Here is a 23,015-nt window from a genome sequence, read left to right on the forward strand (position 1 = left end):
CACACACACTCCCACCCCAGCCATTCTGCACACTCCTCTCTCCAAAAGCAAACTAGTTCTGAGGCTAAGAGGTCACATTGCCCAGTGAAGCAGCAGGGGGGAGGGAGTGAGCCTCTGTCTCTTTGGATCATCTCTTGGGGTTCAGAGAAGGTATTTCTCACCTTGTTGGTTCCTAGATGGCCTGCTTTAATGTTTCCTTCCATTTGAAGGAAATGTCCTGAACCCAGTGGACAATAGTCATGTGCAGATAAATGACACATCAGCACGCAGAGTGGAACACTGCTCCCAAGCAGATTTCAACAATCCATCTTCACCCATGACTGAACTCCAGACCATCTCTCTCCCTGGATATTTTGGAGCTGGCCCTTCATTGAGTCTCCAGCATGTAAATAGGCTACTCAGCCCGACTGATCTCTGCTGGTACTTGGGCTGCACACAAACCTCCTTCTATTTCTCTTTACCGAGACCTGTTAGGAAATTCTGTTCCTTCCTCCTTCATGTACTCCCCCAACTTCCCCTTAAACTCTCACATTTATTAGTGGAATTTTCACCCCTCTGTGAGTAAAGAAGTTTCTCCTGAATTCCCTATTGGATTTATTAGTGACAATCTTGTATTTCTGATCCTTAGTTTGAACTTTCCCAATATGGAAATATTTTCTCTATGTCTATCATACCAAACCCCTTCACAGTGTTACAGAGCACAATCAGGTCACACCACAATCTTCTCTCTCCCAGAGAACAGAGATCCAGTCTCTCTGAGTTTATTCTGTGACTTTGGCAATATTTCAATTTCCTTTTTATTTTGAGAAAGAAACAGGCGAGAATTCTAAAACAGGAGAGAATCCTAACATTGACCACTCCAGGGAAAGATCCTGCATCCTGATAAACTTCAGACTAATTAACATTTATTGTGGTATTTGGTGTCTACGCCCCAAACATCAGCCCACAAGAAAAGCTCAGTGATTATGAGAGATTCCCTCTACAGCCACAGCTCAACAAGCTGCCAGAAGCAATACTGTCATCAGGGGTTCTGCTGTCACCCTGTCGCTGCCCAGGGGCTGTGTTGTGTATTTTAGAGTGTGTGGGGGGAGTATTGGAAAGCATGGGGGGGTTTATTGGAGAGCGTGGGGGGGGAGGTTATTGGAGAGCGTGGGGGGGGGAGGTTATTGGAGAGCGTGGGGGGGGAGGTTATTGGAGAGCGTGGGGGGGGAGGTTGTTGGAGAGCGTTGGGGGGGGAGGTTGTTGGAGAGCGTGGGGGGGGGAGGTTGTTGGAGAGCGTGGGGGGGGAGGTTGTTGGAGAGCGTGGGGGGGAGGTTATTGGAGAGCGTGGGGGGGGAGGTTGTTGGAGAGCGTTGGGGGGGGAGGTTGTTGGAGAGCGTGGGGGGGGAGGTTGTTGGAGAGCGTGGGGGGGGAGGTTGTTGGAGAGCGTGGGGGGGGGAGGTTGTTGGAGAGCGTGGGGGGGGAGGTTGTTGGAGAGCGTGGGGGGGGAGGTTGTTGGAGAGCGTGGGGGGGGAGGTTGTTGGAGAGCGTGGGGGGGGAGGTTGTTGGAGAGCGTGGGGGGGGAGGTTGTTGGAGAGCGTGGGGGGGAGGTTATTGGAGAGCGTGGGGGGGGAGGTTATTGGAGAGCGTGGGGGGGGAGGTTATTGGAGAGCGTGGGGGAGATGTGGGAGAATGTTAGGCAGGTGTGGGAGAGTGTGGAGGGCTTTTGGTGAGTGTGGGCAAATGCAGGGTGGGCTGTGGGAGAGTGTGGGGTGCTGTTTCAGAGTTCAGGATTGGTGGGAGTGTTGTGAGCTTTTGTAGCCTCTGGGTGATTAGGGTCATGGCTGTGCCCTGGAACTGCCCTCTGGCATCATGGCTGTGCCCTGGAACTGCCCTCTGGCATCCTGGCAGTGTGAGGTTGGAACTGTCATTGTGCCAGGGGGGCAGTGCCAGGTTGGATGGGGACTGAAGGGTGAGGCATGAAGGGAGGGTGATGTATATGGCAAACCTAGAGCAGAGTGTCGTTTCCTTGGATGTATATGTGTGTGTATGTGTGTGTGGTGCATTGGGGGGAGGGAGGGGAACAGGGGGATGGAATCTGGTGGAAGTGAGATAGTTTGGGAGTGGTGATTATCCCAGGACAGTGTGAGACGAGGTACTGATCACCTGAGGCAGTGAGGCGTGTGGTTTTTTTTTGTGGCGATGTCCTGATGCAGTCACAAACAATGTCTGCATTGTTAGACCTGTCTAACAGTGGAAAAATTGCTGCTGAGTTTTGGAAATGATGAGGGGAGTGCGGTAGGTGAGGGGAACAGCAATGTGCAGTGACACTTCGTCTTCAGCTCCATGGCCTGTTCTCCGTGGATATCAGTGTGTGACCTCAGCTTGCTGCGACAGGCACTGTTGTCAGGGCCAACAGGAAGGCATCCTTGTCCTTTACCTTGACAGATGGAGAATATGGAAAGGCAATTTGATGCAGTACAAACTGGCCTGTATGTCAGGGAGGGTATCGCTGGTAATGAGTGAATGTTGTGGGAGTGATACAGCACCTTGGGTATAGCACCTGGTGAGAACTCTGGAATGGGTAAACTGGACAAAGATACCAGCATCTAATCCCATGGGCAGGCACTGACCAGTAATGACCTGGGTCTGTGACTGTTCGATGCATTAGTGTGACCAGAGCTTTCTTGAAAACAGCAGGTGGATAGATACCTGTCTTTAACATGGTGGGGGAATTCCAGCTGGAGATATACCTGTCTGAGAGAAGAAGCCATATGGAGCTGATCAAATTCAGACCTTTGTCCGGGCTGGAGCTCTGCACTGCTGCTTTGTTGAGCTCAGGACGTCACTTGCTGCTGACTCTTTTCGAGAGAGAGAACTGTGGCTGGACATGGGAGGTATGCAGTGAGGTACAGAAGCCTACAGACACATTGCTGATCTCAGTGACAGCAGTGGTCAACTCATGGTCTATTCTGTCACAAGAACAGAAAATTCTGGAAATATTCAGCAAGTCAGCAACACCTATGGAGAGAAATAGTGCTGAGGTTTCAGATCATCAGACCTGGAAAAGGTTAGAAATGAAACATAGTTTAACCAAGAACAGAGGCAGTGAAAGGATTGGGGAGGAGGCAGGGGTTGGGGTGGGGGGAGGTGGTTGCAGGGCAGAAGGGGCTAAAGGGAAGGTGTGTAAATAAGCTGGGAGAGATTAAATGACAGAATGGAGGATAGTAATGGGATAAGTGAAGAAACAAAAGCTGCGTCTGGAGGAGGTATAAACAGGAATACTGTGATTGTCACTAACAACGGTGACACAGTGCTTAGCACTACTGTCTCAGTGCCAGGGACTCAGGTTCGATTCCCAGCTTGGGTCGCTGTCTGTGTGGAGTTTGCACGCTCCCCCCCGCCCCACCCCCGGTCTGCATGGGTTCCCTCCAAGTGCTCCAGTTCCCTCCCACAGTCCAAAGATGTGTGGGTTAGGTGGATTGGCCATGCTAAATTGCCCCTTAGTATCAGGGGGCCTAACTAGTGTAAATGCCTGAGGTTATGGGGACAGGTTATGGGATAGTGGTCGGTGCAGACTCAGTGAGCCAAATGGCCTTCTTCTGCACTGTATGATTCTCTGATTCTAAGTGCTGTCTGGATAAAATGCAAGTGGTGGTTATGATCCAAAATGGTTGGATTCGGCATTGAGCCTGAAATGATCAAGTGATGAGGTGCTGTTCTTGGTTAAACTTCATTGAGACAGTGTAGGAATCCAAAAGCAGAGAGGTCAGCATGGGAATGGGACAGAGAATTCAAATGGAAAATGACCAGAAGCTTGTGGATTGAACTGAGGGCAGTATCCAGTCTATACCCAGTCTCGCCAACGTAGAGGGAACATTATTTCATCGGAAGCAGCATTTGGGACCCTGGGCAATGGGAAGCGAGGAGGGAAAAGGGAGGATGTTGACTCTCCTGTGCTTGATGCAAGAGTGCTGTGGATAGTGGAGAGGGTGTTGGGTCCAGGGTGATGTAGAACCAACAGTCAGTCTGGAATCACTGGAAGTGATGGGAGATGATGGTAGAATTACATAGGAACATAGAAAATAGTTTTCTATGCAGCCTTTGCTGCTGGAATCACACTGAGGGTGATGGAAATGACAGAGTATGAGAGATTGAGTGCAGAGGTTGGTGAGGTGACAGGTACAGACCTTGCTGATTGTGGGATAAGGTGTGAGAACCATAGCATCTACAGTGCAGAAAGAGGCCATCGATTCTGCACAGATTCCCCAAAAGCGGCCAGTTACCCAGGCCCACCCCTCTGCCCTATCCCCGTAACGTAAGAACATAAGAACTAGGAGCAGGAGTAGGCTGTCTGGCCCCTCGAGCCTGCTCCACCATTCAGTAAGATCGTGGTTGATTTTTTTGTGGAGTCAGCTCCAATTACCCGCCTGCTCACCTTAACCCTAAATTCCCTTACTGTTCAAAAGTTCATCTATCCTTGCCGTAAAAACATTCAATGAGGCCTGTTTCACTGGGTAGGGAATTCCACAGATTCACAACCCTTTGTGTGAAGAAGTCCCTCCTCAACTCAGCCCTAAATCTGTTTTCCCCTTATGCTGAGGCCATGCCCCCTAGTTCTAGTTTCACCCGCCAGTGGAAACAACTTCTATCTTCTCTATTCCCTTCATAATCTTTTATGTTTCTATAAGATCTCCCCTCATTCTTCTGAATTCCAATGAGTATATGCCTTTTTCCTAGGATGGAGAAAGCTAGCACGAGGGGGCATGGCTTTAAATTAAGGGGAGGTAGTTATAGGACGGATGTCAGGGGTAGGTTCTTTACCCAGAGGGTGGTGAGGGATTGGAATGCCCTGCCTGCTGCAGTTGTAAATGCGCCTAGTTTGGGGGCGTTTAAGAGATCCGTGGATAGGTTTATGGATGGAAAGGGATTGGTTTAGGTTAGAGGGTCATTGTTTTTTAACTGGTCGGCGCAACATCGTGGGCCGAAGGGCCTGTTCTGCGCTGTAATGTTCTATGTTCTATAGCCCCAGTCTACTCAGTCTCTCCTCATAAGCCAACTCTCAAGTTTGGAATCAACCGAGTGAATCTCCCCTGCACCCCCTCCAGTGCCAGTATATCCTTTCTCAAATAAGGAGACCACAACTGTACACAGTACTCCAGGTGTAGCCTCACCAGCACCTTATACAGCTGCAACATAACCTCGCTGTTTTTAAACTCCATCCCTCTAGCAATGAAGGACAAAATTCCATTTGCCTTCTTAATTATCTCCTGCACCTGCAAACCAACTTCTTGAGATTCCTGCACAAGGACACCCAGGTCCCTCTACACAGCAGCATGCTGCAATTTTTTACCATTTAAATAATAGTCCATTGTACTCCATCTGCCAGACCCTTGCCCACTCAAAGGGATATAGATAGGGACTATCTATATCCCTTTGCAGACTTTCAGTATCCTCTGCACACTTTGCTCTGCCACTCATCTTAGTGTCACCTGTGAATTTTGACACACTACACTTGGTCCCCAACTCCAAATCGTCTGTGTAAATCGTAAACAATTGTGGTCCTAACACTGATCCCTGAGGCACATCACTAGTCATTGATCACCAACCAGAAAAACACCCATTAACTCCCCACTCTTTGCTTTCTGTTCCTCTATCCATGCTAATACATTACCTGTAACACAGTGCACCTTTATCTTATGTAGCAGTCTTTGGTGCGGCACCTTGTCAAATGACTTCTGGAAATCCAGATTCACCACATCCACAGGTTCCCCATTGTCCACTGTGCATGTAATGTTCTTAAAGAATTCCACCAAATTAGTCAAACATGAACTTTCCTTCATGAACCCATGCTGCGTCTTACCAGTGGGATAACTTATTTCCAGATGTTTCGCTATTTCTTCCTTGATAGATTCAAGCATTTTCCCTACTACAGAAGTTAAGCTAACCGGCCTATGATTATCTGCCTTTTGTCTACTTCCTTTTTTAAACAGTGGCATCATATTTGCTATTTTCCAATCTGTGGGAACCACCCCAGAGTCCAGCGAATTTTGGTAAATTACCACTAATGCATTTGCTATTTCTCCTGCCATCTCTTTTAGTACCCTGGGATGCATTCCATCAGGACCAGGAGACCTGTCTACCTTTAGCCCCATTAACTTGCCCAACACTACCTCTTTTGTGATAATGATAGTCTAGGTTTTCACCTGCTGTACCTTTCCTGTCATCAATTTTTGGCATGTTATTTGTGTTTTCCACTGTAATCCCTTGCATTTATCATGGAAATGGGATGGATATGGCCACAGTCCCTATCAACCATGGGGAGGGAGAGACTCCTTGGCTGAAGGGACAAGGGAAACATGTTGGAAGCAATGGTGTGCAAGGTCCCGTTGTCAGAACAGATACAACAAAGGAGAAGCTGCAGAAACGGAATAGAGTGCTTCCAGGAAACTGCTGGGTGTGAGGAAGTGTAGCCGAGGCTATTGTGAGAATCGTGAGGAAAAGCAGCAATCTATCCCTAGGAATGGAGACAGGGAAGTCGAGAACAACGAGTGAGCTCATTTAATATGATGAAACACTCCACAAAGTACTTCCCATGAGCATCAGAAAACAGACTGGCACCAAAGCACATCAAGATTACTGGGTGAGATTTTAAGAAATGTCTTCAAGGCAGGAAGAGAGATCGAGAGGGGGAGTGAAGGTAGAGAGTGAATTCCAGAGCTTTGGGGTCTAGATAGCTGAAGGCATGGTGACCAGTAGCGGAGCAATTCTCATTGGGAATAAACAGGAATCCAGAATTACAGGAACGTCGATATCTCAAAGGATCGTGTGACTGGGGGAGATTACAAGAGAGAGGAGTTTGGGGGAGAGAGTGAGGGTGAAAGCCCAGGAGGGAGAGCTGCAGGTAGATGATGAGGAGATGAGGGTGGGTTGGAAATTTGAAGCAATGTTGGTGAAATTTTGCAGCTTAGGCCGAGAATCGAAGAGGCCCCAAGAGACCAGGAAAAGATGAAGGAGGAAAGTTGAGTGGGACCTGAGCATTTTGATGTTTGCTTGTTGTCATAAGGCATTTGCTAGTAATGTCCTTGGCACAGCTGGAACATTCTTCCTGTCTCCCTTCTCAAACAATGAGAGTGAATCTCCCCTGTCTCTTCCACTTATTTTACATGCTGCTTGGGGAGTGCAGGGCTAGGCCTACATACTAGAGCCACACTTCTCCAGGACGAAATGAAACAACACTGTTACATGCAGAATGGCAGCAGATCGGAAACCTCTGCTGCAGATACAAATGAATGCAGAATTAATTTCTAATTTTAAATCTGAGATTGATAGACGTAGCTGAGGTTATTAAAGGATATAGGGTAAAGGTGAGGGCTAGGTTACCGAAGATTAGATCACACATCAGCCATGAATGGTACAGGATGATAACCTCCTCCAGCTGCCACGTCCCTTTGTTATCAGCCAGGTTTTAGTTTCATTTTATTTCTTTAATTAAGATGGAATATGCGCAATCAAATCTAGATTCATATCCTGACATAACTCGATATACATTTCACTAGGGTTCCCAGCCGTTCTGGTCACTGAACAGATAGCTTGAGGGAGGAGCCAAACCTTCTGCTTAGAGACCAATGCTGTTCCTGTCCAGGGAGTGTTTGATGGGGACAGAGAAGAGGGAGCTTTACTCTGTATCTAACCCGTGCTGTACCTGTCCTGGGAGTGTTTGATGGGAACAGTGTAGAGAGAGCTTTACTCTGTATCCAACCCCGTGCTGTACCTGTCCTGGGAGTGTTTGATGGGGGGACAGTGTAGAAGGAGCTTTACTCTGTATCTAACCCCGTGCTGTACCTGTCCTGGGAGTGTTTGATGGGAACAGTGTAGAGAGAGCTTTACTCTGTATCCAACCCCGTGCTGTACCTGTCCTGGGAGTGTTTGATGGGGGACAGTGTAGAGGGAGCTTTACTCTGGATCTAACCCCGTGCTTTACCTGTCCTGGAAGTGATGGTTTTGGACAGTGTAGAGGGAGCTTTACCCTGTATCTAACCCTGTGCTATACCTGTCCTGGGAGTGTTTGATGGGGACAGTGTAGAGGGAGCTTTACTCTGTATCTAACCCTGTGCTGTACCTGTCCTGGGAGTGTTTGATGGGGACAGTGTAGAGGGAGCTTTACTCTGTATCTAACCCTGTGCTGTACCTGTCCTGGGAGTGTTTGATGGGGACAGTGTAGAGGGAGCTTTACTCTGTATCTAACCCCGTGCTGTACCTGTCCTGGGAGTGTTTGATGAGTACAATGGGTGTCCAACACGGGAAAGTGCTCCCTTTTCCTGCACCTTTACAGCACAAAACTCCACCAAAAAACCGGTAGAAGTTTTGGTGATGAAATGCTGATAGTACATCACTGTCTAACTGAATTGTGTTTGGAATGGTGGTTTAATAAACAGCTTTTAATTTGGAGTTATAGTTGAATGGGCTAGCCAGAATGATTATTGGAGCCTTACATTCTGAATCACTGGGTTATCGATCTGGAGTTGCTGATGGTCACAGATTATTAGTTGGGTCAGTGCCTGGCATTTGCTGCCTCTATGAGTAACTGTGTCATGGGCAGCTCCTTCTGAATGTAGCTGCTTTGGGAGGTGCTGAAGTGGCTGTTGGAATCAGAAGAGTTTGTCTGAAACTTTCACAGAGCTCAGATGATGACAGTGAGCTCCTGCAGCTGGTAACCGAGGGAAGAAATAACCATGTACCCAAGTTTAATTTATAATATATAGGTTGTAAACCATTTATTATTCTCACTATTTTGAAGAATTTGCATGGTTTAACATCTACTCTAAGTATATGCATTCAATGTTGCTGTTATATTTATTCATGTGTTAACCTGTTGTTCAATAAATTCACTTGGCATTTAAAGCCAAAAACCAGGTCTGGTGTGATGATATTCTGCCACTTCTAGGAGGACACGCAAAGACTCCTGTTGACACAGAATAGATTCCGTAGCTACAGGAATCTAAAAGGTTGCTTCCTTAACAATCTGAGTCAATGACAGTCACCTCATGGCTATATTGCGTTGCAGTTCCTCTATGTGAGTCACCGGAAACTGAAGTGTCTCCACCATGGTAATGAATTCTGGATGTCACGCAATCATTTGGAGATCTTGAGAAGCAAGAATCCACAGATTTGTTTCAAATAGCTCCAGCTCCTCTCATATGCAGGAGATTCTGGATTTCCCCTGTCCTAACCATCACTAACAACCAGCACAATCTACAGAATCCAATCCCTGTCTGGGACTCCAAATATAATAAGAAGTCTCACAACACCACGTTAAAGTCCAACAGGTTTATTTGGTAGCAAAAGCCACTAGCTTTTGGAGCACTGCTGCTTTGTCAGGTGAGTGGAGAGAACCCCCCACTCACCTGACGAAGGGTCAGAGGCCCGAAAGCTAGTGGCTTTTGCTACCAAATAAATCTGTTGGACTTTAACCTGATTTGTGAGACTTCTTACTGTGTTTACCTCCGTCCAACACCGGCATCTCCACATCATGACTCCAAATATACTCAGGCCATTCTTTGTACTCCACTTGGGAATATCAACCAAGGTCCAGGAACACTCGCTATGATAACAGCAACACTATCGGCCTGACAGGTTCCCCCTGACAATGCCACAGAGTCTGGACATCCCTGTTGCAATGTGGTTCTACTTTCACACACACAGTCATGATACTTACCTTCTCAATTTGACACTGGGTTGGTCATGTTTTCCAGTAGTTGGTCAACATGACTTAAGCCTGTTCCTTCAGGACATGACAGACTTCTGTTGGTGCTGGCCCCCTACAGCTGTACTCCACACCACAATAGACACTACAAATCCAGCTTTACCCTCAGTGACGTGGTTGCTGAAGATTGAAGAACAACTCTAAATCTGATGGGGGAGTGGGCACGGGTGAGGGCTTGTGTGGAGAGAAGAGGCTACCAGATTGAGAAGGAATTGGGACAAGACTGAAAGTGAGGTTTGTAAGCCTCTTGCAAATGTGCTGGAATATGTAGGGTAGCAGCTGGCAAAGAGATTTACCTGTTGGCACCTTACATTGTGAAGCCACTCACCTCCAGCTCATCAGGAATAGGAGGAGACCTGTCAGATCATCAGGCCTGTTTCTGCATTCAGTTCGGTCGTGGCTGATCTCTATCCACTTTGGTTCCATACTGTGGAAAGTAATAAAAGTAAGGTTTATTTATTAGTAGGCTTACATTGGCACTGCAATGAAGTTACTATGAAAATCCCCTAGTCGCCACACTCCATTGCCTCTTCAGGTGCACTGAGGGAGAATTTAGCATGGCCAATGCACCAAACCAACACGTTTTTCAGACTGAGAGGGGAAACCAGAGCACCCGGAGGAAACCCACGCAGACATGGGGAGAAGGTGCACCAGACAGTGACCCAAGCCTGGAATCGAACCCAGGTTCCTGGAGCTGTGAGGCAGCAGTGCTAACCATTGTGCTACAGTGCCACCCCCTATGTTGCCCAAGGATTGATGCTAAGATCCCCGGTGCTTCCAATTTACAGGAATGATTTGGACTTTGGGAATTGCAAATTCAGTATCAAAAAACTGCAGTGGAGTGGAGAAGTAGTTAATACAGAGGAGTAATGCGACAAAATACAGGAAGACAGTGAACACAGAATCAACACATCATTGCTAAACAAACATTGACAGAGTACATTTCTAGAAAGAGAGAATTCAACAGGCTAAATTGTCTTGAGAAAATTGAAATACTGTGACTATTTCTGTTCTCCATTTTATAGAAAGGATATAGAAACACTGGAGAAGGTGCAAAAATATTTGCTGAAATGATTACTGAACTGAGAGGCCACTGCATATCTGTTCAGGAAAGAATGAGCAGACTTCTTCTCTGGGAAAGAGAAGACTGAGGGGGTGACCTGACAGAAGCCTTCAAGACTGTGAAAGGGCCTGATAGAGTAGACATGCCAAAGATGCTTCCACAATAGGGTAAGACCAAACTAAGAGCCATATATAATAGCCCCTAATAAATCTGAAAGGAACTTCAGGAGAAATGCCTTGACTGGGAGAGTAGCTAGAATGTAGAACCTGCTCCCACAGAGCGTGGTTACAGCAGGGAGAAGCTAGCCAAACACTTGAGGAGGAAAAGGATAGAAAGCTGAATAGGTAACTGTTGATGGGATGAAGTGAAGGGCTGAGGGGATCCATGCGGAGCAGAAACACGGAGTGAGTGGCATTGTTTCAAGGCAGGTAATATTTTCCCGTAACTCTCAATACTCTTCCCTAACAACTATCAAACCTGGTTTGGAATTTTCAATTCACCCCTCCGGGTCACAACAGCTTTTTAAAAGGGAGCATTCAGACTTCCAATCTCATTTGTGTGAAGAAAGGCCATTCTTGAATACTCAAGCTCTAATTTTAAGCTTTGGGTCCCTAGTTCTGGACTCTCCCACCAGAGCGGGTTGCACGGTGGCTTAGCACTGCTGCCTCACAGCTCCAGGCATCCACATTCAATTCCCGGCTTGAGTCGCTGTCTGTGTGGAGTTTGCATGTTCTCTCTGTGTCTGCGTGGGTTTCCTCCATGTTCCGGTTTCCTCCCACAGTGCAAAGATGTGCAGGTTAGGTGAATTGGCCATGCTAAATTAATGTCCCAAAATGTCTATGTTAGATGGGATTAGCCATGATGAATGTGTGGGGTTACAGGGTGGGGGAGAGTGCCTGGGTAAGAAGCTCTGTCAGAGTTGGTGCAGTCTCAATGGGCTGAATTGCTTTTTCTGCACTGTAGGGATTCTATAAGAGGAAATATTCTGCTTTGCTGACATTATCAAATTCTTTAATTATTTTAAAATTCAGTTATAATGCCCCTACATTGTCTGTGCTCTGAGGCCTGAGGGACACCACTGGTCATATCCTAGCCATTGGAGCCATTGTCCCTACTCTCTGCCTAATAATTCCCTCCTCATGTCAAAAGGTTGCCTTCCTTTCCATACTGCCTCACTTTGCCACCAGTCTCTCATGTGGAACTTTACCAAGTGCTTTCTGGCAGCCCACATAAAGAACATGCATTGACACTCCCTTATCCACCATATTGGTGGCCTCAAATCGTTTGGCTCTGTTTATTAGACATGATTTGCACCAGATACATCCATGCTGGTTTCTCTGATCATCAATCCCTTTGGGTCTGCCTGTTGGAGAATGACCCGCCCTGGCAAAAGGCCACTACCAGATGAAAGAAGATGCCTGTTGCCATGGCACATGGACAAGATGGGCTGAATGGCCTCCCGTGCTGTAACTTTTCTATGGTTCCATGTGGTCAATGTAGCTGTGGAGCAAATACTAGCTGGAATGTCAAGTCTCCAGTGAGGGTATTGGGCATTTGGGCTCTTTGCTGGAATCTGGCACATCCCCTGCTCCCTCAGCATCAAAATAGTGACAAGCCAGCAGAACGTCTCCTCAGTGTAACTGGCTTCCTTACAGCATAGCGCACACAACTACCTAATCATACCAGACCCTATTCCAGCTCTTGGCAAACCTTTAGATTGAATTAAACCCATGGCGCATTGCCATTTTGACTGGTGTGTGCTTCGTAGTAAATCCCAATCATTCCAAGGTGCCACCAAGTACAACAGCACTGCGGAAACCATCTCAGTGCGCTGGTTTCTCTGAATGGAAATGTTGTCTCTGGATATGAAGCCGCTTCCTGTGGTGGCTTCAAATTATGTTCTGAATGTCAAAGGAGATGTTTTAACGTTTTTGTGCTTGATATCTGCAGTTTGGTTGCAGCGCTAATGTACAATTAATTCTAGGTTTGAAAAAGGTATCAAAGAAGAAGCGAACTAGGGACAGGAGCACCCGAAAGCTGGTCCAACCCATCCCTCTGGACTCCTGTGGTAGGCCAATCTTTCCGATTGTGCTTGGAGGACTGACCATTTACAGTTTAGGAGAGGTTTGCATTCTTATTATTCTCTTTGATTCCAAGGCAAACACCACCATTGTTGATTATTCATTATTATTGCGGTGATGGCTAACATGAGGGGACATAGCTTTAAATTAAGGGGTGGTAATTATAGGACAGATGTCAGAGGTAAGTTCTTTACTCAGGAGGGTGGAATGCCCTGCCTGCAGCAGTTGTGGACTCGCCAACTTTAAGGGCGTTCAAATGGTCAGTGGATAGGCATATGGATAACATTGGAATAGTTTAGGTTAGAGGGTCATTATATTGGTTTCACTGGTCAGCGCAACATCGAGGGCCAAAGGGCCTGTACTGCGCTGTAATGTTCTATGTTCTATTCTCGGTTTTGTGTTAGCAAATTTAAAATTTCGACAAGGAATTGACAATCTTATTCTGAGAGGTCACGTTGCTGGTTTGGGTGCAATGTTTATAACCCCGTGATGTAACTATCTTGGAAAGGTTTGGGGCAGTGTAGATAGTCTGTATCTATCCCCGTGCTGATGGGGTGGTGGTGGTGCAGTGGTATTGTCACTGGATTAGAGATAACCAGGGCAAGGCTGTGGAGGCCTGGGTTCAAATCCCACCATAGTAGATGGTGAAATTCGAATCCAATAAAACCTAGAATTAGAAGTCTAATGATGACCATGAAACCCACCTGATTCAATCAGGAAATTTGCGTAAGTTTGGCCAGTGTGTGTGACTCCAGATCCACAGCAATGGACTTCTGAAATGGCCGAGTGAGACACTTAGTTCAAGGGCAGTTTGGGTGGGCATTAAATGTTGACCTTGAGAGTGATGCCTATATCCCATGAATTTAAAAAAAAACCCTCCCTGGGTTAGTGTAGAGTGAACTTTGTACCTAACTGCTGCTGCACTTGCCAAGGAAGGATTTGATTGGACAGAGTTAGAGGGAACTGTATCTAACCTGTACCTGTCCTGGGAGTGTTTGATGGGGATGGTGTAGAACGAGCTTTACTCTGTATCTAACCCTGTGCTGTACCTGTCCTGGGAGTGTTTGATGGGGACAGTGTAGAGGGAGCTTTACTCTGTATCTAACCCCATGCTGTACCTGTCCTGGGAGTGTTTGATGGGGACAGTGTAGAGGGAGCTTTACTCTGTATCTAACCCTGTGCTGTACCTGTCCTGGGAGTGTTTGATGGGGGGACAGTGTAGAGAGACTTTACTCTGTATCTAACCCCATGCTGTACCTGTCCTGGGAGTGTTTGATGGGGACAGTGTAGAGGGAGCTTTACTCTGTATCTAACCCCGTGCTGTATCTGTCCTGGGAGTGTTTGATGGGGGGACAGTGTAGAGGGAGCTTTACTCTGTATCTAACCCCGTGCTGTATCTGTCCTGGGAGTGTTTGATCCAGATACTAATTATCTGAAAGGGAAAGTGCTCCATTAATGAGCACAAAACTGCATGAAAAGTAAGATAGAAAGTTTTATAAATAAATGATGATATTAATAGATCAGCCCTATGTAAATGAATTGTGTTTGGAGCGGGTGGTGAGTTACTCAGGGTTGTACTTGTATGGGTTAGCGAGGATTGTTCTGCATGGATGTTCGAGCCGCCACACTAAAGCACTGGCATGTAGAGGTGGACCCATTGTCAGTCCACGCTGGGATGCTTTGAAACTCAGTCAGGGCTTGGATTTTACATCAGAAAGGAGGATAAATATTCCCCTGTTGCCTGCTGTATCTCCCAGAGTGATGGACACAAATCAGCTTGATTTTGAGAGGAGATTTTAGGTAACATGGAGACTCAACAAAGAGGAAGATAATAACCGAGAAGACAAGTGTGGAGAGTCACTACTAGAGTCATAGAGCCCTACAAGTGCAGAAAGAGGCCATTTGGCCCATCGAGTCTGCATTGACCACAATCCCACCCAGGCCCTACCCCCATATTTACCCGCTAAACCCTCTAACCTACACTTCTCATGACACTAAGGGGCAGCCAGCCAACCAACGTAACTCGCACATCTTTGGACTGTGGGAGGAAACTGGAGCACCTGGAGGAAACCCACGCAGACACGAGGAGAATGTGCAAGCTCCACACAGGCAGTGACCCAAGTCAGGAATTGAACCCAGGACCCTGGAGCTGTGAAGCAGCAGTGCTAACCCACTGTGCTACCGTGCCACCCACATATCTAAATTACCCAGTGTGTAACTGAAACATTCAAATCAGTGAATCCTATTGACAATAAGACCATAAGATGTCAGAGCAGATTTCGGCCATTCGGCCCATCTGCTCCATCATTCAGTGAGATCTTGACTGATCTGATACAATAATCCTCAACTCCACTTTCTTACCTTATCTTCATAACCCTTGATTCCCTTATTATTAAAAATCTGTCTATCTCAATCTTGAACATACTTAATGACCCAGCCTCCACAGTAGTTCTGCAGTAAATAATTCCACAGATTCACTTCCATCTGAAGAAGAAATTCCTCCCCATCTCTGTTTTAAATGGGTGACCCCTTACTCTGAGATTCTACCCTCTAGTCCTAGACTAGAGAGACAACATGTAACATGGATGTTACACAAGGAGACACAGCCTCTCAGCACCGACTCTATCGAACCCTCTAAACACCTTCTGTGTCTCAATCAGTTTACCTCCCATTGTTCTAAACTCCAATGAGTACAGGCCCAACCTACTCAACCTCTCCTCATAAGGAAATCACTCCGTACCCGGGATTAATCCAGTGAACTTTCTTTGAACTGCCCCCAATGCCAGTATATCTTTCCTTAGATAAGGAGACTAAATCTGTTCACAGTATTTTCGGGGTAGTCTAACTAGTACCTTGTATAGTTTTAGCAAGACATCCCTATTTTTATATTCAATTCCTTTTGAAATAAAGGCCAACATTTCATCTGCCCTCTCTATTACTTGCTGAATTTGTATACTAGCTTTTTTTGATTTAGACGTGAGGGGAGACCTAATAGAATCTACAAGATTATGAGAGGCATGGACAGAGTAGATAATGAGAAGCTTTTTCCCAGGGTGGAAGAGTCAATTACTAGAGAGCATAGGTTTAAGGTGTGAGGGGCAAGGTTTAAAGGTAATATATTTTTTACACAGAGAGTAGTGAGTGCCTGGAACTTGTCGCCGGGGGAGGTACTGGAAGCACATATGGTGGTGACTTTTAAGGGTTGTCTTGACAAGTACATGAATGAGATGGGAATAAAGGAATATGGTCCCTGGAAGGGAAAGGGGTTTTAGTTAAGTCCGGCAGCATGGTCGGTGTAGGCTTGGAGGGCCGAAGGGCCTGTTCCTGTGCTGTAATTTTCTTTGTTCTTTGATTCCCAAATCCCTCTGTGCTGCCGCTTTCTGCAGTCTTTCTCCATTCAAATAATATTCAGCTCCTTTATTCTTTCAACCGAAGCACGTATCTTCACATTTTCCTACATTATATTCCTTCTGCCAGGTTTTTGCCCACTTACCTGTGCTGTGTATATTCCTCTGTAGACTCTTTGTGTCATCTTTATGATTTACTGTTCCGTTTGTTTTTGTGTCATCCACAAACTAGGGAATGGCACATTTACTTCCCTCGTCCAATTCATTAATCATATTGTAAATAATTGTGGCCCCAGCACTGATCCCTGTGGCACTCCACTAGTTACAAGTTGCCATCACGAAAATGCCCCTCTTATCCCAACTCTCTGTTTTTTATCACTAGCCTATTCTCTATCCATGCTAATATACCACCCTCCCCCCCCCCCCCCACCCCCCACCTCCAACATCATGTGTTCTTCCCTTACGAGGTAGCATTATGTACAGTACCATATTAAACACGTTTTGGAAATCCGAGTATGTTATGTGTGCTGATTTCCCTTTCCTGCTCGTTGCCACCTCGGGTGGCCTCATTTCCCTTCCTGGACTCTGTTTGATTGCATGATGTATTTTGAAATGGTCTGTTATTACATCCTTTACAATGGACCCTAATATCCTCTCAGTGACAGGCGTTAAGCTAGCAGGCCTATTTTTGACCTGTTTTTTTTTTGTCTCCCTCCCTCCCTTTTTGAAAAACACAATTTTCCAAATCTTTTGGACTTTTCTCAGATTTAAGGGTTCTTGGAAGGTCACTACCTATGCCTCCACTATCTGTAGCTACTTCCTTTAATATCGTAGGATGGAACCCGTCAATTCCATAGGATTTATTTTCCTTTAGCCCCATTAGTTTCCCTACACCGTTTTCTCTAGTGATAGTTATTGTATTTATTTCCTCCCCCCTTTTGTCCCTTGATCATTTAGTAATTTTGGAATGCCATTGGCGTCTTCCAACCTGAAGATTGGTGCAAATATTGATTTAATTCCTGTGCCATTTCCTGGTTCCCCATTATTACTTCCCACTCTCATTCTCTGAGAGGCCTTTGGCCTCTCTCTTTTTATATGTTTAATTAAGTTCTCACTGCCTGTTTTTATTTTATTTGGGCGTTTACCCTCATAGTTGCAGTTGAACAGAGGGATCTGGGAATACAGGTACAGAATTCCCTAAAAGTGATGTCACAGGTAGATAGGGTCGTAAAGAATGCTTTTGGTACATTGGCCTTTATAAATCGGAGTATCGAGTATAAAAGTTGGAGTGTTATGGTAAGGTTATATAAGGCATTGGTGAGGCCGAATTTAGAGTATTGTGTACAGTTCTGGTCACCTTGTTACAGGAAGGATGTAAATAACGTTGAAAGAGTGCAGAGAAGGTTCACGAGGATGTTGCCGGGACTTGAGAAGTTGAGTTACAGAGAGAGATTGAATAGGTTAGGACTTTACTCCCTGGAGCGTAGAAGAATGAGGGGAGATTTGATAGAGGTGTATAAGATTTTGATGGGTATAGATAGAGTGAATGCAAGCAGGCTTTTTCCACTGAGGCTAGGGGAGAAAAAAAACCAGAGGGCATGGGTTAAGGGTGAAGGGGGAAAAGTTTAAAGGGAATATTAGCGGGGGGCTTCTTCACGCAGAGAGTGGTGGGAGTGTGGAATGAGCTGCCAGATAAAGTGATAAACGCAGGGTCACTTTTAACATTTAAGAAAAGCTTGGACAGGTTCATGGATGAGAGGGGTGTGGAGGGATATGGTCCAAGTGCAGGTCAGTGGGACGAGGCAAAAAATGGTTTGGCACAGACAAGAAGGGCCAAAAGGCGTGTTTCTGAGCTGTAATTTTCTACGGTTCTATGGTAGTTTATCTTCTCCCTTTTTATTTGTTCACTCCGCCATAGGCTGTCGCGTTGGTAAACTATTGCTTGCTGAGTTATCAAGGATGTGTTAATTGGTCTCAGGATTCCTGGATTGTGACGTGTGTAAAAGTATGCCTGCGTTCCTATCCCTGAGTGGTGTCTGGCACCTCCCCTTCTCCTCCCCTCTGTTAGGTGCCCCCCTGTCTGGACATCCGGTCAGAGGATTGAGCCTGTTGCGTTCTCCATCTTCTGTGCTTGAATAGTGCAGAAGAAGAAGAAAAGGCTTGGACATATATAGCCCCTTTCATGAGCTCGGGACACCCTAAAGAATGTTACAGCCAGCTTTTGAACTGCTGTAATAAAGGAACAATGGCAGCCAGTTCACACAGCAAGCTCCCACTAACAGAGATGCAGAAAAGACCAGATCACATGTTATTTTCTAGGCTGAGAGTTAAATCTTGGCCATGAAACTGGGAGAATATCCCTGTTCATCTTCACGCAGCTCAATGGGACATTTACATCCACCAGAGAGTCGACATGGCCTTAGTTTCATCTCTAAGGTGAGAGGGAGCCATTCGGCCCATCGAATCTGCTTCCACTCTCTGACTGATTATATTATCCAGGCATTCCCCCTCACCCTATCCCCGTAGCCCCACGCATTTCCAATGGCTAATCCCCCTAGTTTACACATGTTGGAGCACTAAGGGACAATTTAACATGGCCAATGCACCTAACCCGCACATCTTCAAATTGTGGGAGGAAACCGGAGCACCCGGAGGAAACCCACACAGACACGGGAAGAACGTGTGAACTTTGTGCAGACACCAAAGGCCGTTCTCTGGCACTTAATGCTAACCACTGTGCTACTGTGCCTCCCACAGATGCATAGGTTAGGTAGATTGGCCATGGCAAATATGTGAGGTTACGGGGATAGGAGGGTGTGGGGGAATAGGGCCTGGGTAAGATGCTCTGTCAGAGAGTCAGTGCAGACTCAATGGGCCGAATGGCCTCTTCTGCAGTGTAGGATTAAAAGTTAAAGTTTATTTATTCATCTCAAGTAGGCTTACATTAACACTGCAATGAAATTACTGTGATGTTACCCTGGTTGCCACACTCCAGTGCCTGTTCAGGCCAAAACACCAAACCAGCATGTCTTTCAGACTGTGGGAGGAAGCCGGAGGAAACCCACGCAGACACGGGGAGAATGTGCAAACTCCACACAGACAGTGACCCGAGCCGGGAATTGAACCCGGGTCCCTGGCGCTGTGAAGCAGCAGCGCTAACCCACTGTGCCGGTGTCTGTGGGAGTTTGCGCATTCTCCCCGTGCTTGCGTGGGTTTTCTCCGGGTGCTCCGGTTTCCTCCCACACCCCAAAGATGTGCTGTTAGGCTGATTGGCAGTAATAAATTGTCCCTAAATCAGATTCCCTCAGTCTGGATGGCCATAAAACATTAGACAAGGGTTGTGGGTGGAGAGGGGGACTGGTGGTGTTGAGATGGCGGCGCGGGCTCGTTGGGCCGAAGGGCCTATTTCCCGGGCTGTTTTTGTTCTTTTTTGTTTGCTACTGTGCCGCTGGATTCTCTGATTTAACATCACATCCTGAGGATGACACCCGCGACTGTGCAGCACTCCGTCAATAATGCCTGCAGTTTGTGCTCAGGTCTCTGGAGAGGGATTTGAATCCACTTGCGTGGCATCTTTCTGAGCTGGTGTGCGAGTGAGGGGTTCCTTGGAACTGATAGTATCTGTAGAAATAAAAGTCAGAGGAGATGTTGGGGAGGAGATCAGCACACGCTGGAGCCTCAAGCATCAAATGTGCAGTTCATTTTGAGATAGTTAACGTGTTTCACCTCTGAAGAAGCACCTGGAGTACAATCCACAGCTGACTGCTCAGGCGAGGAAGCGGGTTAACCGAATGGTCATCCTTATTTAGCTAAACCATAGCACTGATGGTCAGCTGCCCAATCGGAGTCTGTTCTTGTGCTGTGCACCTTTCTGTACTGATCTGCCATTTGGAATGATTGATTTCACATTGAGTTTCATTCTTTTGGCTGTTAGATAATTGCGGATCGCTCGGGGTTCTGTGATGAGACTGCCATCTACCCCGTGGGGTTTTGCAGCACCCGGGTTTATGCCAGTATGAAGAACCCAAACCACAAGTGCCTGTACACCTGTCAGATCAAAGATGGTGGAACTGGACCACAGGTATTTCAAAACACACAACTCTCCCAAACTGTTGTTGGTGTGAATGACAGAGATGCTGTTTTAGGGCAACATTTTCTCAAGTTTTGGTTGGGAATTTTAATAGAGCACCCTGTGCGAGAGTGGGTGCTGTGTAATGATGTGAACACCCTATTGTGGCTGCCCTGTGATGACATGGGTGCCTTGTGATGGTATGGATGCCTGTAATGCCCTCCTGTAATGATGTGCAAATGCCATGTAATGGTGTTTCAGCTGTCCTATCATGGGTGGTGCAAGTATCCTGTAATGGTGATACAGGTGTGCTGTAATGGGTGGTGCAGGTATGATTGGATGGTGGTGCACTGTCCTGTAATGAGGTTGCGACTATCTGGTAATGGTGGTGCGAGTGAGCTGTAATGGTGGTGCGAGCGAGCTGTAGTGTCGGTGCGAGCGAGCTGTAATGGCAGTGCGAGCGAGCTGTAATGATGGTGCAAGTGAGCTGTAATGGTTTGGATGCCCCTAATGCACACTTGGCTTTTAATTTATCTTCTGTTAATGTAGTTTGAAGTAGATATTGAGTATATCAGTTAGGGCAAAATGGAAGTGACCTGTGCCCTAACCTTGAGAGCAATGTCCTGAGATCAGCTTCAATATTCCACACAAGGGTCACATGTGATGTGTGTCACATACACAGAGCCGGTGTTTCTGAGCTCCCACTGCGTGTTTTGTGGTGGCTGCTGGCAGTGGGATCCTGCCATGGTTCCTGCCATTGTCAATGGGGTTTCCTCCTGAATGCGTAGCTCGCTGTCGTGAAACTTACAGTGAGGGTAAGCTGTCAGCAGGAGCGGAAGATCTCACTAGTGTGAGCAGCCCAGAATATTCTCATCATAGAGGTTTACAGCGTGGAAACAGGCCCTTCGGCCTAAGTTGTCCATGCTGCCCCTTTTTTTTAACCATCAAGCCAACCCTATTGTCTGCATTTGGTCCATATCCCTCTATACCCATCTTACCCATGTAACTATCTAAATGCTTTATAAAAGACAAAATTCTACCCGCCTCTACCTTTGTAGTTCCAGACACTCACGACCCTCTGTGTGAAACAATTACCCCTCTGGACCATTTTGTATCTCTCCCCTCTCACCTTAAACCTATACCCTCTAGTTTTAGACTCTCCTACTTTTGAGAAAATATGTTGACTATCTAGCTCATCTGTGCCCCTCATTATTTTATAGACATTGATAGGATCACCCCTCAGCCTCCTACGTTCTAGAGAAAAAAGTCCCAATCTATTCAGCCTCTCCTTATAACTCAATCTGTCAAGTCCCAGTGGCATCCTAGTAAATCTTTTCTGTACTCTTTTTAGTTAATAATATCCTTTCTATAATAGGGTGACCAGACCTGTACGCACTATTCCAAGTGTGGCCTTACCAATGTCTTGTACAACTTCAACAAGACGTCCCAACTCCTGTATTCAGTGTTCTGACCGATGAAACGAAGCATGCTGAATGCCTTCTCCACCACCCTGTCCATCTGTGACGCCACTTTGAAGGAGCTATGAACCTGTACCCGTAGATCTCTTTGTTCTATAACTCTCCCTTACACCCTACCATTAACTGAGTAAGTCCTGCCCTGGTTGATTTACCAAAATGCATCACTTCACATTTATTGAAATTAAACTCCATCTGCCATTCGTCAGCCCACTGGCCCAATTGATCAGGATCCCGTTGCAATCTGAGATAACCTTCTTCACTGTCCACCATGCCACCAATCTTGGTGTCACCTCGTCTGCAAACTTACTAACCATGTCTCCTAAATTCTCATCCAAAGCATTAATGTAAATAACAAATAACAGTGTACCTAGCCCCGATCCCTGAGGCACACCGCTGGTCACAGGCCTCCAGTTTGAAAAACAACCCTCTACAACCACCCTCTGGCTTCTGTCATCAAACCAATTTTGTACATTTGGCTACCTCACCTTGGAACACGTGAGATTTAACGTTATGAACAACCTACCATGCAATACCTTGTCAAAAGCCTTGCTAAAGTCCATGTAGATAGCATTACCTGCATCTACCTTCTTGGTTACCTCTTCAAAAAACTCAATCAAGTTTGTGAGACATGATTTTCCACTCACAAAGCCATGCTGACGGTCCCTAATCAGTCCTTGCATCTCTAAATACCTGTAAATCCTGTCTCTCAGTATACCTTCCAACAATTTACCCACCACAGATGTGAGGCTCACCGGCCTGGAGTTCCCCGGCTTTTCCCTGCAGCCCTTTTTAAACAAAGGCACGAAATTTGCCACCTTCCAATCTTCAGGCTGTCGATGATTGAAGTATCTCTGCTAGGGGACCAACAATTTCCTCCCTAGCCTCCCACAATATCCTGGGATACACTTCCATCAGGTCCCAGGGATTTATCTACCCTGATATGCTTTAAGACTTCCAGTACCTCCTTCGCTGTTATATGTACACTCCCCAAGACATTGCTATTTATTTCCCCAAGTTCCTTAACATCCGTGCCTTTCTCAGTGGTAAATACTGATGAGAAACACTCATTTAGGATCTCGCCCACCTCTTATGGATCCGCAGACAGATGATCTTATTGATCCATAAGAGGCTCTACTCTCTCCTTCGTTATTCTTTTGCCCTTTAGTCACAGTCTGGAACATTGTGTGTTGGACTTCACTTATTCTCACACCCGGAATGGGCAGCGAGCAATT

The 23,015-nt window shown here is 46.4% G+C and overlaps 1 protein-coding gene across 2 annotated transcripts in view; it reads left to right on the top strand.

Moving 5' to 3' along the window:
- Nucleotides 1–23,015, top strand: part of tbrg1 (transforming growth factor beta regulator 1) — an 87,467-nt gene that overhangs the window by 43,065 nt on the left and 21,387 nt on the right. For both annotated transcript variants that reach the window (XM_080215545.1, XM_080215546.1), the window contains 2 exons: nt 12,793–12,932; nt 20,171–20,317. In XM_080215545.1, the coding sequence (XP_080071671.1) occupies nt 12,793–12,932; nt 20,171–20,317 (287 nt within the window). The remainder of the gene's footprint in view (nt 1–12,792; nt 12,933–20,170; nt 20,318–23,015) is intronic.

The sequence above is a fragment of the Carcharhinus amblyrhynchos genome, chromosome 31 (assembly GCF_965287045.1).
Source record: "Carcharhinus amblyrhynchos chromosome 31, sCarAmb.v2.hapA, whole genome shotgun sequence".
Lineage (NCBI taxonomy): Eukaryota > Metazoa > Chordata > Chondrichthyes > Carcharhiniformes > Carcharhinidae > Carcharhinus > Carcharhinus amblyrhynchos.